The 19,932-nt window shown below is 39.8% G+C and overlaps 1 protein-coding gene across 5 annotated transcripts in view; it reads right to left on the bottom strand.

Annotated features, from left to right (window-relative positions):
- The window catches only part of LOC114645223 (protein unc-13 homolog C-like), a 742,812-nt gene that overhangs the window by 235,868 nt on the left and 487,012 nt on the right, over positions 1 to 19,932 (bottom strand). For all 5 annotated transcript variants that reach the window (XM_051920476.1, XM_051920477.1, XM_051920473.1 and 2 more), the window contains one exon: positions 8,813 to 8,941. In XM_051920476.1, coding sequence (XP_051776436.1) covers positions 8,813 to 8,941 — 129 coding nt within the window. The remainder of the gene's footprint in view (positions 1 to 8,812; positions 8,942 to 19,932) is intronic.

The raw sequence follows: 19,932 nt of genomic DNA, 5'->3' as shown, positions 1-19,932 counted from the left end.
ACATACCAAACAGCGCAGCTGCACCAGGCCTGAAGGCGAAAGGTGGCACCGTTTGGATGCAGTAAGAGGTCGGGCATCACCAATCAGTCTGCCACATGCATGTCCTTCAACGACACAGCAGGGCCTATCGAACTCACCAAGGTATCGTGCAAAGTCCTGTTTGTGATTATGTTTTGTGATGGTCTTTATAAAAAAAACATTTATATATTACTTACATGAAAGCCACATCGAATGATATTTACCTTGATTTATTTACTTATCTTCCTACAACATAAAGTTACAAGTAGACTGTAGAGCTTCCTGTGTTTAATCGGGGGTCATGAGGTCACTGGAAAGGGGTGTATGGTGTTCCCAATATCTCTGCAAAAGGACGAAGGTCCAAGCCTTTAGAGTCCTGGTGCCCCCTGTTTGTGAGACATGGACACTGTCCAGTGACCTGAGATGAAGACTGGACTCCTTCAGTGCTGTGTCTCTTCAGAGAATCCTTGGGTACCGCTGGTTTGACGTTGTGTTACTCATGGAGTCCCGAATGGGTCACATGACCTGCATTGTGAGGGAGCCTCAGTTCTGGGACTATGGCCATGTGGCACAATTACCCGAGGGTGATCCAGCTAGCATGATCCTCAGGGGTTGGACCAGGCCAAGGGGATACCCACGTAACACCTGGCTGTGGCAGATAGAGGGTCATTTCTGGAGGATGGGATTGGACTGGGGGGGGTTGCCAACCAGGATCCTGAGCTGTTTCATCATGTGGTGAGTGCAGCAACACGCTGTACCAGTGTATGCTGCCCAACTTGTCCTGACCTGAATCTTCTTATATTTGTGCTGAATTCCATTATATTTTAAATTGCCCACTTTTAAAACAGGGACTTCTCATGGCAAAGCACCTTTTTTAAAGAATAAAGCCACCTGGCATCTCCAGTAATCATTACTGAGTGTCGCTGGACTGTTGGAAGATGCCAGTGGTGAGAATGCCACACAGAGAAAACCCTTCCCAGGGTTGGCATCAAACTGTTGACCCAAAAATCTCTAAGGCAGTGGTGCCAACTGCTGGCCAGTGGACATTACTGCACAGTGTGATGTCTGGGATGATAACAATAAACTTTACAAACGATTCAGGCACTTGGGATGTTCTCTTTGTTATACGACTGAATGCCAGATATATTTAACTGCTCGAGATACTCTCTTATAGCTTGGTGTTTACATGCTGTATCTTCTTTTAATTGAAAGTCAATATTTCAGCCACACTGGCCATCCATTTCACTGGGAGGGAAAAGCTATAAATAAATGGGATCAATACAACAAGGTCTACAAAAGCGCTGCTATGTTAAGCAGTTGAGATCTGGGTGAAGACCCAATTGTGTCGGGCGTCCCATTCATTTATTGAATAGCTGTGCTGTCTGCAGGTTATGATTTCTTTCCTGTGTTACAATTTTCCATTTCTATTTGGTGTTTCCTGAGGAGAATTGCGGAGGAAGAAAGCGAAGGGAGGTCGATTAGCCTTCCCTTTCTGAAACGATAGACTCCAGCTCCTGCGAGAGGATTCTCTGGCCAGCGGTGATATGAAGCCTCATGTGCTGTCAGCTCTCAGTTGTTTGAGGAGTTAGGAGACATAAATAGAAAAGAAGTGTGAGGTAATTGAAAGTCTACACACTAATAGAGGAGAAAACTAAACCAACATGGAAAAAATCATTAAACCTAAAGACACCGGAGCATTAAGAACATAAAGAAAGAGCAGGCTGCGTGAATCTGAGAATTGCTGCATCTGTAAAGCTCAATGGCAGTTTGTTTGATCCTTTTATACCAGCTTAGCTTTCCAAACCTACAGACTTGAAATCAGGCGCACAAATAATTCTAACTGTAGATCAGGTGTTTAACATCCCTCAGAAAAAGTGGCCTGAATTCTACATTGTGAGCTGGTGACAGGGAAACTGCGCCACACAGGCTGTAATGGCGGTGTGATGGTGAGCACGCTTACAGTTCAATAAGTCCCACTCAGACTTCTTCATTACCTTTACTGCTTTTCTCATGGCCTCACACTGCTCCAGACGTGGCCAGAATGTCTCCAGAGATATTAAGAGCAATTTAGGGTTACAATCCTAATCTCTCATCATAAAGCCTGCATGCCCAATGCCAAGCACTTTGTCCCAACTTGTCGCTACTTGTATTATATAGTGCCTTTCATATCTAATCTCTCTATCATAATTGTATTATATAGTGCCTTTCATGTCTAATCTATCATAATTGTATTATATAGTGCCTTTCATAAGTATTATATAGTGCCTTTCATATCTAATCTATCTATCTAATCTATCATAATTGTAATATAAAGTGCCTTTCATATGTATTACAGTATATAGTGCCTTTATTATCTATCATAATTGCATTAAATAATTCCTTTCATGTCTATCATAATTTATTCTATAGTGACTTTCATATCCTGCGGTGGGTTGGCACCCTGCCCGGGATTGGTTCCTGCCTTGTGCCCTGTGTTGGCTGGGATTGGCTCCAGCAGACCCCCGTGACCCTGTGTTCGGATTCAGCGGGTTGGAAAATGGATGGATGGATGGATGGACTTTCATATCTATCTGTCAGTTATTTAGTGCCTTTCATATCTATCTATCTATCTATCTATCTATCTATCTATCTATCTATCTATCTATCTATCTATCTATCTATCTATCTATCTATCTGTTATATGGTGCCTTTCATATCTATCATAATTGCATTAAATAATGCCTTTAATATCCATTATAATTGTATTATATAGTGCCTTTCATACCTATCTATCGGTTATATAGTGCCTTTCATATCTATCATAATTGCATTAAATAATGCCTTTAATATCCATTATAATTGTATTATATAGTGCCTTTCATACCTAGCTATCGGTTATATAGTGCCTTTCATATCTATCTATCTATCATAATTGCATTAAATAATGCCTTTCATCTCTATCATAATTGTATTATATAATGACTTTCATATCTATCTGTTATAATTGTATTATATAGTACCTTTCATATCTATCTATCGGTTATATAGTGCCTTTCATATCTATCTATCTGTTTATCTATCTGTCTGTCTATCTATCTATCATGTAGTGGCATTCATGTCTATCTATCTATATCTCTGTTATATAGTGCCTTTCATATCTATCTATCTATCTATCTATCTATCTATCTATCTATCTATCTATCTATCTATCTATCTATCTATCTATCTATCTATCTATCTATCTATCTATCTATCTATCTATCTTATACTGCCTTTTCTTTTTCTTTCTTTCTATCTATTTATCTATCTATCTTCCTTCTGTAAAAAACCAAAACCTCCCCCTGGGGACAAATAAAGTTCCATCTATTTTTTTTTTTTTTTACTTATTGTTAGTTTGTGGCCATTTGTTTCATTTTGTTTGTGGTTATTGTCCCATCTGTGTCTTTTATTATTTGAGGCACGGTGGTCAATGGTTAGCACTGCCGTGTCACAGCTTAGTTCACACTTGTGGCCACAATAGGTGGTCCAGCATAGCCTGCAGATACTTCCCTGGCTCTCAAGGACAACTTAAACACCGTTGTACAATTATAAGCCACTCTGGATTCGTTCAGTTCCTCCTTCCCCATTGAATTCTGTACATTTTGCAGAGTTTGGTAAAGTTCATGAACATTTTTTAACTCTGCAGAGTTCACCTATCAAGAAAAAATATATCTCTTTCAGAAAAAAATTAAACTCCATCTGAATTCATGACAGACCCTGTAATAGAAAAATGGCCAATAGTGAGGAAGTGAGAATAGAATAGATTAGAATAGAATAGGGCCATGAAGTAGATTAAATGAGTTTGATATTATATTATATTATATTATATTATATTATATTATATTATATTATATTATATTATTCCCAAAACCCTTTATTGGAAAAAGTAGGTTAAAAACATGAATGAATGAATAATAATATAATACGCGCAGTCCCAATGCAATGATTTGGCAAATCAAAGTATTCCTAACGCGTGTCTGCTTTCTCTTTTTATTCATGAAGTCTTCTTCGGACGGCTCTTCCTCGTGACTGAGCCCTTCCCTCGTTTACATTCTGTCGGAGCTTCGGTTTCTTTTCCGTCATTCCCGAGGCCGTTCCTCCGGAGAGCCAGACAATTCCCGCCGACCTGAATAATGAAGCAGCCTTCCCGCTGCGGCTTAGCTGTACGGCTCCTTGAGCAATATGACCCGCTGTCTGCCTCGCATCGTTGTGTGAGAAGAATCAAGCGGATTTGCTCTTTGTTTTATGCACATATAGTGAGGATCACAGTGTCAATACCGGGGTTGGGGGCTTCTTCAAGATGATCAGCAACCCGGTAATAATCATTTCTGTTCGGATTTTGTTTTTTTTACTTTTTAATCACAAGAGTAATTCATCCCTTATTATTTATTACCTTGAATATTAAGTAAATTCTACAAAGGCTATTAATTTTCATTATGAGCCTACCGATTATCACGCTCAGAAATGACCGATTGTTTAGCAGTTTTCAATGTCAAACAATAAGAAAGCTCAGTGAGTAGCGTCTGCAGTGTCACCTGCAAGTCACCCACACTTTAAAAAATATCAGTAAATTTAACAGTAAAAATACTGTAAATGTACTGTAAAATACCTTCTCTGAAAATACCTTTCTTACTGAAAATTACCTGTATATCTTAAACAATACATTTCATAATTTTTCACAGCCAAGTCCTATAAAATGAATATTTTCCTAACTTCAAAATTATTTTTTTAGTGCAAAACTGTTAAATGGCGAATGTAAACAACTGTAACGTGTAAAACGGTAAGGCGCTGTTTCAGTAACACCCAAGTTACGATATTTGCATAAGGACACGCCCCTTTTACCATATTGTTCTTGTCCTTTGCACAGCAGGGAAGAAAACTTAAAACTGAGTTAGCAGACTTCTTTTTCCCTGCGTGCTGAAGGTTTTTTGAGATTATGGAAGCTGATTTATGGTGGGTTGTATTCGGTAATCTGGGACACCTGTAGGACACCATACACCACAAAAGCAAACTTTACTTCTCCGCCAGACAATGTGGCGTGTGGTGCGATGCCAACTGTGTACTGGGGTTTGATTCTGACAATATTTTGTAAGGATTTATTGATTAGCATATTTATTACAATGTGTGGGTTTCAGGCTATGGTTAAACATTCACTTCTGTCGGAATGTGTTGTATAGAAAAAAAGTTATTTACTACAAAGTAATACTGATACCGTAGACCTTTTTTTAACGGTAAAATTCTGGCAACCGCAGCTGACAGCACTTTACCGTAAATGTAACATTTTTTTTTACAGTTCAGGCAAGAGATCTCACTTGTAATTCAGTCGCAGATAACAATAGTCCTGCACTCGGCCCCTACTCTCCAGTTCGCAGAGTGTTTAGTCCACGCTGGGGTGGATTAATACTTACTGAAGTTGTTAATTTCAGGTTTATGAGGAATCGCGGCACACAATTCATCACCACATACGACCCTGAATGACCAGCTTCACTCCGCGCTGCAGACAATGACGCCTCTGGGCGCTCATGTCCCCCGACACAACTGTACGCGAGTTTGCGCACCTCTGATCCTCGACTTTTTGTGCGGTAACTGAGCTTCGCTGGAAGAGAAGGAAAATGTTTTCTTTGTTAACTGGGAGATCTTCCTTTTTCCTCCACAGAAAATCAGATTATGACGGAATATGTTTCATGTAAACAAGCTCAAGTGTGATCGATCAGATGTTAAAATGCACTGAGAGGAAACCTCATAGTACAGACTGAGAGCGCGAGGGCAACTCGGAACACTCGGCTCCGCTTCACCAACAGCCAAGTGCGGGGCAAGAAAGAAAAGACCCTTTTAATTCACCAAGATTGTTGATGATGATATTTCCACCCTTCATCAGTTAGCAATCTGCTTTGCTGCACAAATGAAAACGTTTACTGAATGGCGAGGCTTTTGCCTTTACTTTTTCTACTTTAAACGACTTCTAATACTGATATTATATATAAAAAAAGTTATTAATATCGTAGGTTCCTTAAAATGACTTTAGTAATGAAGATAAATATTCTTTTAAACTTGTATATCAATTAAATTGTTCACATGTGTATCTCACTTCATGACAACATAAAGCACAATGCTGAGTTAAAAACAGTTTAAGAAAATGCCAAATTTGACTTCTCACATAAAAATGAGTAATACTTCCAAAATGACTGTTTCTTTCCATTTTCATTACCTGCAGTAACTGAGTACACTAATGCATTTGTAGATGTATTTGTTGTTTGTACTAGCAGAGAGTAAGAAAGAATGAGGAGAGACACACAGACAGATGAATAATGTGAAAGGCACGATAGATAGATAGATAGATAGATAGATAGATAGATAGATAGATAGATAGATAGATAGATAGATAGATAGATAGATAGATAGATAGATAGATAGATAGATGTGAAAGGCACTGTATAACAGATAGATAGATAGATAGATAGATAGATAGATAGATAGATAGATAGATAGATAGACATGAATGCCACTATATGAGAGATAGATATAAAAGGCGCAATATATTATGTGAAAGGCACTATATAACACATAGATAGATAGATAAATAGATAGATAGATAGAAGGATAGATAGACATGAATGCCACTATATGATAGATAGATAGATAGATAGATAGATAGATAGATAGATAGATAGATAGATAGATAGATAGATAGATAGATAGATAGATAGATAGATGTGAAAGGCACTGTATAACAGATAGATAGATAGATAGATAGATAGATAGATAGATAGATAGATAGATAGATAGATAGATAGATAGATAGATAGACATGAATGCCACTATATGAGAGATAGATATAAAAGGCGCAATATATTATGTGAAAGGCACTATATAACACATAGATAGATAGATAAATAGATAGATAGATAGAAGGATAGATAGACATGAATGCCACTATATGATAGATAGATAGATAGATAGATAGATAGATAGATAGATAGATAGATAGATAGATAGATAGATAGATAGATAGATAGATAGATAGATGTGAAAGGCACTGTATAACAGATAGATAGATAGATAGATAGATAGATAGATAGATAGATAGATAGATAGATAGATAGATAGATAGATAGATGTGAAAGGCACTGTATAACAGATAGATAGATAGATAGATAGATAGATAGATAGATAGATAGATAGATAGATAGATAGATAGATAGACATGAATGCCACTATATGAGAGATAGATATAAAAGGCGCAATATATTATGTGAAAGGCACTATATAACACATAGATAGATAGATAAATAGATAGATAGATAGAAGGATAGATAGACATGAATGCCACTATATGATAGATAGATAGATAGATAGATAGATAGATAGATAGATAGATAGATAGATAGATAGATAGATAGATAGATAGATAGATAGATAGATAGATAAAGCACTATATTAACAACAAAGAGTCAGACAGACAGATAGATATGAAAGGTACTATATAACAGATAGACAAATGAGAACATGCCATATGCAGTTGCCTTTAGCTCAGACACATTAAGACAACAATCAAAAACCAAGTTATAAAAACATACATCTAGTTAAATTGCAAAGCTAATAAAAGGAGGTGTGTTTTGAGATCACCTTTAAAACCAGTAACAGGAGCCGCTCTAACACTGAGGACCCGCCTCTTTTCTTAGTGGCAGCCAATAATCTCACCAGCTGTAGATGAATCAAAGATGATTGGCCGATACCTTAATACAAAGACTAACAAGTAACTGAACAGTAAGATATAAATGAATGGATCACTTTCTCATAGATCAGGAAACGATAATATTGGCATCATCTTAGAAATTATTTTAAGATTAAAAAATGCTACCCTTGATGACTGGATGGATTGTTTCACTTTTTTGTTGATGAGTGCTGTAGGCTTACAGAGAACCTCACAATACTTTTAGGTGGACCAAGCAATATTTCCTCAGATTTACTTTCATTGAACTGAAGGAAATTATTTGCCAACCAGCCTTTAATCCCCAAAAGCAGTTAAAACATTTCCTGAAACAGCTCAGGTTTCACTGACAAATTAAGCTGTATATCATCAGCACAAAAGTGAGGAGAAATATTGTATTTCCAAGTCATCTGTCCCAAATGTATCCCTGTGGGACTGTACATAAGACAGCAGCAGATGAGGAGAATTGATTTCCAATATTGACAGAAAATGTTTGGTGATTAAAGTGAGAGACACCAGTCCAGCGCTGGCAACCCAATTTTCAAGGTGGCCAAACAGCATAAAATGATCAACAGTATTAAAAGCAGCAGTGAAATCACAGTAAAATCAAAATGGCACAATTGTCAGAATCAACAGCAAGCAGAGAGTCAAAGGAGATCTTCAAAAGAGCAGACTCAGTACTATGATAAGCACTGAGCCCTGACTGGTATGATTCCAGATTACCAAGAAAGGACAGCAACAGAGAAAAAGCAGCCTTTTCAAGAAATTTAGAGAGCAACGACAATTTAGAAATAGAATGGAAATATTGAGATAGATAGATAGATAGGAAAGGCACTATATAATACAGGTTGTGATAGATAGATAGATAGATAGATAGATAGATAGATAGATAGATAGATAGATAGATAGATAGATAGATAGATAGATAGATAGATAGATAGATAGATAGATAGGCAGTATATTATTAATAGATACATTAAAACATAAATAAAAAACATTTCTTTCATATAATTAATTTCTAGGGCAGGGAACAACTGTGGTTGGTATGACAGACAGACAACTTACTTGATCAAGAAGCTGGTTGTAAAGATCATAACAGTTATCAAAGATGTATTTATAAGTTGAATCCAGACACGCTCGTACACAGTCCTTCACCACCATGCTTGCCCGAGGAGGGCTCTGGAGTTCCAACACCTAGAACAATAAAAGTAGAGCATAATGGATCACATTTTTCTCATAGGATGTTGCTGTCTCTAAGTCATAGTTTGTTTCTGGGTAGAAAACCATAACCTCAGCACTGCATCATGAGGAGCTTAAAATCTTTTTGCACCACACACTTGGTAATGGCGGTTCATTCCATACGTGTGAACTACACGCTAACAGAAAAGAAATGAAGAAGTTCCGTTTCATTTCTATTGATTTTTGTGTCGTCTCATGAGAGAACTTTGGTTTGCCTGCAGTGTTATTAAAGACACACCAGACATCACTTAAGCTCAGCAGTCCAGCGTTCTCTCACAGAGAGCTGTTCCTATATTAAGAGTTAAGCAGTCCCATCAGATGCAAAATAAGCAATAAGCTTCCCTCAGTAATTTAAAGTATTTATTACAATGTGTATAACAAGCCTCCACTGTGCCCTCCTAAGAATTCTTTACCATTCTTTCCATGATATGCTCAATGTACTGTAATATCTTATCTAGAGACATCCTGCTCCCAGTTTGTGACTCGGTCTCCATGGTGGGTGCTGCCAGCCAGAGGCGTAGCTAGGGTTTTCAGTGCCCGGGGACACCTGAAGATTTCGCGCCCCCTCCTGTTTGCCAAAATGCAATGGGGAAGGGAAATTTGGCACCCCCTGGATGCTGCGCCCAGGGACAGATGTCTCCCCTTTCCCAAGGTTTCCCAAAGTTTCTTCAATTTTTTCCCTACAAGGGTTTATTTTTTTGGGAGTTTTTCCTTGTCTTCTTAGAGAGTCAAGGCTGGGGGGCTGTCAAGAGGCAGGGCCTATTAAAGCCCATTGCGGCACTTCTTGTGTGATTTTGGGCTTTACAAAAATAAATTGTATTGTATTGTAGTGGCTACTGTCGCCATCAAAGTACTCTTGACTTAAACGGTGTTCCCATTTCTGGAAGCAGGCCTGCAACTCATTTTCAATCTTAACGTCCGTCATTGTTGTTTTTGTCTGTCCGCTTCTGGGGTCATCCATCACATCTTCTCGCCCATCACTGAACCTCTGATGCTACTCAAACACACTCGACTTTTTCATAACATCTTCACTATATGCCACCAGTTGTAACGTTTGCCAATTTTCTCATAAAATGTAATATTAATACTCGTACGTTGCCCATTTTTACGCCAAAGTGTACACGCAGATATCTCTTACTGTCCCAATAGCGAACTAACAACTGGCTCTATCAGCTTGTAATTTACGCATGTATTAGTTCAAACATGTTCAAACACAAATACTCATATGATTTCGATACCATTATGTCTCGGGTCTACGCGGCCCACCGGGAATTAAATTGTCACACCTCATATTTATTTATTTATTTTTAATTGTTTGTCAGCCGCGTCCCGTCCGGCAAGCACCTGAGCAGATGGAGGTGAGCGCTGCTTCCTGCCAGCTCCACAGCCGCGTGTCCAAGGTGGGCACTGTGTGTAATCTGCCTGTTTTGCCCGTGTTCACCTCAAAGTCAAGTTTTGCTGTTTCATTGTACGCGTTCATAACCAGCTGGGTAGCGGGTGGCTGTGAGGCTTGTACTTAACGTCTAAATCTATATTGCTGCATTTTGTTGGACGATGACGATGTCAGATGGTATTTCAAAGATCTGATGCCAATCAAGACAGACGAGGCACCATACAAAAAAAAACAAAACTGGCACCAAAACCAGTTTCTTTAATATTTTACAGGAATGGCACCTCTTCTTACTCTTCCAAAACAAAGTGCTATCAAGAAGAATGAGCCTACCATGTGGCTCCTAACCAAAAATGGTACTCTGACGTTCCATCAAGCTGTTCGGCAGAAACAAACTCCGAATTTTGGAACTGCAGACATTGTATTAAAAAAGCAAGCTTCAATCTGCCTCAGCTCCAAGTTTTTAGGTTTTTGCTCAGATGGCTGTATGATGAACGGCTTTAGGAGACTCGTGAACATATCTCTGGATCCTTTCTTTGCCAGCAGTTTTTGGCCTAGTGCATCCTTCCTTTCTCATTGATCTAACTACATTTGGGCATTCTTTGAAATTAAAGAAAATGGTGAGAGGAGTAAAAGTTGGCTAGTTCTGTGAGGAGGACTGAGTAATGGCTAAACAAGATTGGTCTCTGAATCAGGATGAGCTGTCCTGTAAGCACCATAGCCCATTGGTCCATGAAGTGTGAATGGCAACCAAAGGATTGGCATAAGTTTTGTCTCTGTGTTTCTCTCTCTCTCTCCTGTAAACACTGTGGTGGGTAGACTGGCATCCCGACTGGGATGGATGGTGGATCTCTGCATGGCTGAGAAGCCATAATGGAAGGGCAACATGAGAGGAGGCATAACTTGGCCGGGATGGGGCTGGATTATAGGGTGGTCCAGATCTAATTATGCAATTTTCATTACGCTATAACTTATTAAGTTAATTACATAGAGAATTCACAGCACCTGCCCTGCACATAGAGATTTCACTTAAAATTTGTTTTGTTGCCAATAGATAGCAACACCTGCCCTGCATTCCAAAATGGCGGGGAGACAGTTGTCAGTCGAACAGTTGCATAATTAGATCTGGACCACCCTGTATTACCCCAGTCAGGGTGAAAGGTCATTGGATGGATTAGGGGAGGTTTTATGTCAAGAGCAGTTCCTCCCCCAGTACAATAGATGGCAGTGCTCCACTAGCGTGGACCAAGTATGGGCACTTGGAGGGATCCATGGGATTTGTAGTCCAGAGGGACAACACTGTCACTGCTGTGAGAAGGACTCCCCATTTCAAGGGACTTCATCAATGGAGGAGTGGTAAAAGTGAACGATACATTGTCGCAGGCGCTATGTACAGTCATATGAAAATGTTTGGTAACCCCTCTCAGCCTGCATAATAATTTACTTTCAACAAAAAAGATAACAGTGGTATGTCTTTCATTTCCTAGGAACATCTGAGTACAGGGGTGTTTTCCGAAGAAAGATTTTTAGTGAAGCAGTATTTAATTGTATGAAATTAAATCAAATGTAAAAAACTGGCTGTTCAAAAATGTGGGTCCCCTTGTAATTTTGCCAATTTGAATGCCTGTCACTGCTCAATGCTGATTACTTGCAACACCAAATTGGTTGGATGAGCTCGTTAAGCCTTGAACTTCATAGACAGGTGTGTCCAGTCATGAGATATAAAGGTATTTAAGGTGGTCCATTGCAAGTTGTGCTTCCCTTTGACTCTCCTCTGAAGAGTGACAGCATGGGATCCTGAAAGCAACTCCAAAAGATCTGAAAACAAAGATTGTTCAGTCTCCTGCTTTAGGGGAAGGCTACAAAAAGTTATCTCAGAGGTTTAAACTGTCAGTTTCAACTGTAAGGAATGGAATCAGGAAATGGAAGGCCACAGGCACAGTTGCTGTTAAACCCAGCAGGTCTGGCAGGCCAAGAAAAATACAGGAGTGGCATATGTGCAGGATTGTGAGAATGGTTACAGACAACCCACAGATCACCTCCAAAGACCTGCAAGAACATATTGCTGCAGATGGTGTATCTGAACATCGTTCTACAATTCAGCGCAATTTGCACAAAGAACATCTGTATGGCAGGGTGATGAGAAAGAAGCCCTTTCTGCACTCACGCCACACACAGAGTCCCTTCTTGTATGTACAGTAAATGCTCATTTAGAGAAGCCAGATTCATTTTGGAACAAAGTGCTTTGGACTGATGAGACAAAAAATGAGTTAATTAGTCACAACAAAAAGCGCTTTGCATGGCGGAAGAAGAACACCGCATTCCAAGAAAAACACCTGCTACCTCCTGTCAAATTTGGTGGAGGTTCCATCATGCTGTGGGGCTGTGTGGCTATTTCAGGGACTGGGGCCCTTATTAAAGTCGAGGGTCGGATGAATTCAACCCAGTGCCAACACATTCTTCAGGATAATGCTCAAGCATCAGTCACAAAGTTGAAGTTACGCAGGGGTTGGATATTCCAACAAGACAATGACCCAAAAAACAGTTCGAAATCTACAAAGGCATTCATGCAGAGGGAGAAGTACAATGTTCTAGAATGGCCGTCACAGTCCCCTGACTTGAATATCATCGAAAATCTATGGGATGATTTGAAGCAGGCTGTCCATGCTCGGCAGCCATCAAATTGAACTGAACTGGAGAGATTTTGTAAGGAAGGCCTCATCAAAGGCTATAGGAGGACAGCGTCTAGAGCAAGGGTTCCCAAACTTTTTTCAGCCGCAGACCCCTTTACCAAAAACTTTTAAAACCGTCGACCCCCTAATTACATGCAATGATTTTTCATATCCGCACTTGCTTTGATATGTTCGATAAGACAATGAACAGACATGTTTGTGCTACATGTATTTTCATGCATTCTTACGTGTGACTCTTTTAATGACACATTTTACCTTTTCGTTCGCAAATTTGGTATGTAATGTGTTTTTTTTAAATGATTTTACTTCTTAATTAGGTACCTATTGGAATCATAGATATTTTGAAGTAACAAACAAATAGCAGTAGTAAGGGGGTCTATTTTTGCTGTCGTTGACCCCCAAATTTTTTCATTGAAACTATCGACCCCTAGAAAGTTCAAATCGACCCCAGGGGGTCAATATCGACCACTTTGGGAACCCTTGGTCTAGAGGCTGTTATATTAGGAAAAGGAGGCTCAACTAAGTATTGATGTCATAACTCTGTTGGGGTGCCCAAATTTATGTACCTGTCTAATTTTGCTATGATGCATATTGCATATTTTCTGTTAATCCAATAAACATTATGTCACTACTGAAATACTACTGTTTCCATAAGGCATGTCATTTATTAAAAGGAAGTTGCTACTTTGAAAGCTCAGCCAATGAGAAACAAAAATCCAAAGAATTAAGAGGGGTTCCCAAACTTTTTCATATGACTGTACGTGTGTTATGAAAAGAGTGTAGGAAGTAAGTTTGAATGAACTTGCATTCAAAGTAAACGATGCATCACACCCTGATTAAAGGACTGCTGTTCAGAGAGCTGACAATGAAGAGCCACAGGAGATGCAGATTTCAGTGCTCAAACCACCCGAATCAACAAATCAGCCTAATGAGTGGAAGTACAGATGAGGCCACATAGCATAATTAACAGAACTGATTAACTAAAAGGCAATCAATCATTAACAGCCCAGGATTAGGAACGTGAGAATGAAAGGTGGGATAATTGGGTGATGCTCAGCTCCAGGTGGCAAATATATCCTTCGAACCAAAATGGCTGTTATGAGAAAGTGTAGATCAGGAAGGAAAGTGTTATGAGAAGGTCTGCTGGGATGGAAGTCTACGAGGCATGGTTATTGTTACGACAGTTAAGGGGAACTCTGTGAGGCAAGGTTATTGATAAAATAAAGTCTACAAGACCAGGTGATATGAGAAAATGTGTGGAGTGAGGTCATCATCATGAATAACCATGTAAAGGAGATGATGAGAAGGTGTGAAGCAGGAATATTTTGTAATAAATATGAGGCTTGCCCGGCGCACTGAGCTCACTTCATTGTACTGAGACAGGCTTTAAGTGCTCTGCAATGGTTTTCTATGCTGTGCAATAAAGTCTATTCTGATATGAAGAAGTTTTCTCCACGACAGTTTCACCTCGATTTACTACAGATGTTTTAACGAATGATCTCAGATATAGAAATAGATAGCCCTAAATGAGAATGAAAATGTCATTAAAAATTAATTCCATTGATGTCAACTGAAGATGATCCTGGTGCAGTGTCACGTCTGGACCCGTAAGACTATTGGACACCAGCCGATAAGGAAGAAAAGGTGAAAATGTGTGGCACTTAGCAAGGAGTTAAAACTTGGCATCCATTAAATTATTTGGGCAAAAGTCCTGGTGTTTCTCAATGTCAAATAGGTCTACAAATTCTGTCTTTTTAATTGTGGCCATTATAGGCCTGTGCTGCACCTGACCCCATAAAATTTATTCTTTGTGCGAATTTTAAAAAATCTGTTTTTATATTTTACATGGCTACATTTTAAATGGAATAACAATTATGGAAAAATGGTCAGAAATATTAATTAATACTCTGGCCCTACTCTGAAAATGTTTAATCTTTTTCTGAAATAAGGATAATGAATAAATTAAAAAGAGGACCTCCTAAATATGCTTTAATGGCGTTTCCAACTGCATTAAATATGAAGTCACTCTTTCCCTAAATGCCAATGTGACATTAAAAATGCACCCTGTAAGAATTTACATACCGCCGTAGCTTTAAATTATGAAAGTAGGAGCTGTCAGACAAACACGCAATTGATTTGTTTGTATCAATACACTTCATTAATCCACTGAGGGCCATAAAGCTAACAACAGATGGCTTAAATGTTTTTGAAGACGCATTTCATTTTTATTAGCGGCTGGATTTGAGCCAAAATACAAGTAGAAGCAAAAAAGTCCTCTAAGAATGAGCAGAAAAGAGAGGTGGACACATCAGGTCAAGGAAGGGGGACCCCCGCCCCTGTCAACTTGTGCTAAGCCAACCAGCAGCAAAGAGCAGACAATAGTGACCACACAGAATGGTGTGTCTACAATGTGATCCGCCAGAGAAGAGATAAGACCCCAGAAGAGGAGATAACTTGGGCCTTCTGGATGTATGACAGAGAGCTGCCTTTATTCCCACGTCACCCCAAGATGGGGTACAAGACCGATGCTGGGATCCTCTATTGAGCTTTAGAGAGTTCATAGCACTGCTGCCTCGTATGATTTTCATAGGGTTAATAATAATAATTCTTTAATAATTCTTTGCACTTATGTAGCGCTTTTCTCACTACTCAAAGTACTCAGCAATCATAGGTTAAGGGCCTTGCTCAAGGGCCCAACAGAGCAGAGTCCCTATTGGCATCTACGGGATTCGAACTGGCAACCTTCCGATTGCCAGTGCAGATCACTAGCCTCAGAGCCACCACTCCACCTATTATTTATTTATTATTTATTGTGTGTGTGGGTGTGGGTGAATTACCAGGTTGTTAACCAAAGACATGCACATTAGGTTGACTATTGTCTCTAAATTTGCACATTATGAGTGAGTGTGAGCGTAGAGACCACTGCCACTCCATCTCTTGTTGTGTTCTGTCTTGTTCTGTCGGGATAAGCTTCAGATTACACGACTTTGGCCAAGAATTTGATGTGACTAATGTTGTTCTTCCTTACAGTTGCCCATAAGGCTGCATGTTAAATCCAATCAAAAACCTTCTTAAAGTCCACAGAAACTGTGTGAACCTGGAGTTTCAAAGCACTCAAGTCCCAGAACGCGTAGCAAAGTGTAAAATGTTATTTATAATTTTATTTTATTTTGTTATGAACTTCCCCAAAAGAGTTGATCCCTGTAAATAGTTAATAGTATACCAACAATATAATCTGTTGTAGTACGGGCGTTAATTAGCGTCACACCTCACAACCTGCATGCACCACGTTTTTAGCTCTAACGCCAGAAGCGCGGTGGACACTGTAGGGGTAGGTTGTGGTTTCATTTACTTTGTATTAATAATTTATAATCGATTTCATTTATTATTTAATAGGCAGAGGGGAGAAGACGTTAATGTGACGCTCTGTCTATTTCTTTACTTTTGTTTTGAAAAGGTATGCTATATATATAAATATTTCATTTTCATTTGTTAAGAATATATAATTATAAAATTAGGATTTTTTTTGTTTAAAGTCTATGTGTATTGTAAATAGTTCTCTTTGGAAAACTGGATTCATTTTTTTGTAAATAGTTTTATATGTAATGTGTTTGTATAAATAAAAACACGAGAAGCGCGATGGACGCTGTAGGGGCAGAGGGGAGAAGACGTTAATGTGACGCTCTGTCTATTTCTTTACTTTTGTTTTGAAAAGATTTTCTGGAAGAGGAAAATAAAAGCTCATGTTTTAAACCAATGTGCCTACGTGACAATCATTCACATAACGCAGGGAAAGGCGGATTGCAGTCGGTAACAAACGCACTTCCAATAATGCCCACTAGAGGGGTAAAAATGTCAAAACCCAGCTAGTATCAGGGCAAATGTAAAATCTTCATAAATAAAATACATATTGTCAGAAGCCGTTCTGTAATAAGAATACAGCTGCTCGAGGAGTGCCGAAACAAGAAGACAATCCAAAGCAATCAGAGTCCCAAAAACGAAATTCAGAGAACAGTTGGGGGAAAAAAAAGAGCAGAACATTGAGAAATCCAAAATCAAAAAGGTACAAAGCACAGAGAAACGCAGGAACTCACTGCACTTCACAATGAACCGCCAGGAACTGTGGGAGATGTAGAGGGCGGAGGGCAGTTCCTTGGTGGTGATTGGCAGGTGGCCCCTCCCCCTTGGGGAACCACCCACAAAGCACATGGAACGTAACACAGGCATTGAAACATAAAACACAGGCAATGGCAGATAAACACAAATAAAATGAATGCCTACAGAAGAATTTAAAAAAAGTGAAGAAAGATGACAAAAAAGATGAATTTAAAAAACGGTCAAAAGGAGGAACTCTGACTGGGACGTAACAAAGATGCTGCAGATGTTCCTCACAAAGATTCATCAGACAGAAGCCTGCTTGCTCCTCAGCAGTTCTAGTTGCTTACACTTTAAAATTTCATGGTTAACAAATTGTAAATTAATACATTAATGTTTACATTATAATGTACATCAGTACATTTTAATTCATCAATATGGTGAGCGGAGATTGAACGGTAATTTATATGGACATTTCACAATTACTTTAATTAAATTCTTTCCTACTATGAGGAAATTATGGCTATAAAAACACCATAATATTCATTAGCTGACGTATTGTCAATTATAAAAGAAATAGATAGCCCTAAATGAGAATGGAAATGTCATTAAAAATTTATTCCATTTGTGTCAATTGAAGATGGCTTGCAGTTAAAGCGCTTTTATTTCATTTCTTAGTTAAATATTATTTTCCTCTAATTATGAAGTACGTACGCTTACTTAGAAGTGTTTTCTGAAAATCGAACATTGAGAAAAAAAAAAAATGGAGATACTGATTTCATCCTCTAATTCAATAATTCATCCCTCTGCAGTATATATTACATGGACCACCTAGGCGCATCCTTACAGGTTTTGTCGTGGTATGTAATAACCTGCCGAAACAAAAAGGGGTCGCTGCTGTCAACACTGCCATCCCCTAGAAACTGCCCAATGAGGACAACTGACTCCGCCCCTTCCGGGTCCCCCTTCCCAGATGGAAGTGTCAGTTTGTCAAGAGTGAGTTGCCGGATGGCACTTCCAAGCCGACTGACCTTAATTTGTGGCTAGGGGCTGAATACCTGGGTTTTGTTGCCTTTTGGTACCACCATCGAGAGAGATGTGAAGAGAGCAAACCAAATGAACATCTTCTTTAACAGGTTTGACCACCCTAACCCACTCTCACCTCGGATTACTGCACTCTCTACACATCCTTCTGCTGATACCAACATAGGAGAGACATCCCCACCCACAATTACAGCAGCGCAAGTGAGCAGAGAGCTGAGGAAACTTCGTGCCAGCAAAGCAGCAGGTCCAGATGGAGTATCGCCACGACTGCTGAAGGTCTGTGCATCAGAGTTGGGGGGTCCTCTACAGCGCATCTTCAACCTGAGCCTGGAACAGGGGAAAGTCCCGAGGCTTTGGAAAACATCTTGCATCACCCCAGTCCCAAAGGTATCACGTCCTGGTGAGCTGAATGACTTCCGGCCTGTCGCTCTAACATCACATGTGATGAAGACCATGGAGCGGCTGCTGCTTCACCACCTGAGGCCACAGGTCCAACACGCCCTCGACCCTCTGCAGTTCGCATACCAGGAGAAGGTGGGAGCGGAAGATGCCATCATCTATATGCTACATAGATCCCTCTCCCACTTGGACAGAGGTAGTGGCGCTGTAAGAATTATGTTTCTAGACTTCTCTAGCGCCTTCAACACCATCCAACCTCTGCTCCTTAGGGACAAGCTGACAGAGATGGGAATAGATTCATACCTGGTGGCATGGATCGTGCACTATCTTACAAACAGACCTCAGTATGTGTGTCTCGGGAATTGCATATCTGACATTGTGGTCAGCAACACAGGAGCGCCGCAGGGGACTGTACTTTCTCCGGTCCTATTCAGCCTATATACATCGGACTTCCAATATAACTCGGAGTCCTGCCACGTGCAAAAGTTTGCTGACGACACTGCTATTGTGGGCTGCATCAGGAGTGGGCAGGAGGAGGAGTATAGAAACCTCATCAAGGACTTTGTTAAATGGTGCGACTTAAACCACCTACAACTGAACACCAGCAAAACCAAGGAACTGGTGGTGGATTTTAGGAGACCCAGGCCCCTCATGGACCCCGTGATCATCAGAGGTGACTGTGTGCAGAGGGTGCAGACCTATAAATACCTGGGAGTGCAGCTGGACGATAAATTGGACTGGACTGCCAATACTGATTCTCTGTGCAAGAAAGGACAGAGCCGCCTGTACTTCCTTAGAAGACTGGCATCCTTCAACATCTGCAGTAAGATGCTACAGATGTTCTATCAGATGGTTGTGGCGAGTGCCCTCTTCTACGCAGTGGTGTGCTGGGGAGGCAGCATTAAGAAGAAGGACGCCTCACGTCTGGACAAACTGGTGAGGAAGGCAGGCTCTATTGTTGGAATGGAGCTGGACGGTTTGACATCCGTAGCAGAGCAACGGGCACTCAAGAGGCTCCTATCAATTATGGAGAATCCACTACATCCATTAAACAATGTCATCTCCAGACAGAGGAGCAGTTTCAGCGACAGACTGCTGTCACTGTCCTGCTCCACTGACAGACTGAGAAGATCATTCCTCCCCCAAACTATGCGACTCTTCAATTCCACCAGAGGGGGTAAACGTTGAACATTATTCAAGTTATTGTCTGTTTTTTACCTGCATTTTTTATTACTCTTTAATTTAATATTTTTTGCTGCTGGAGTATGTGAATTTCCCCCTGGGATTAATAAAGTATCTATCTATCTATCTATCTATCTATCTAT

The sequence above is a fragment of the Erpetoichthys calabaricus genome, chromosome 17, assembly GCF_900747795.2.
Source record: "Erpetoichthys calabaricus chromosome 17, fErpCal1.3, whole genome shotgun sequence".
Classification (NCBI taxonomy): Eukaryota; Metazoa; Chordata; class Cladistia; order Polypteriformes; family Polypteridae; genus Erpetoichthys; species Erpetoichthys calabaricus.
Note: the sequence above shows the minus strand (reverse complement) of the source record. Positions and strands in the feature narration are given on the sequence as shown.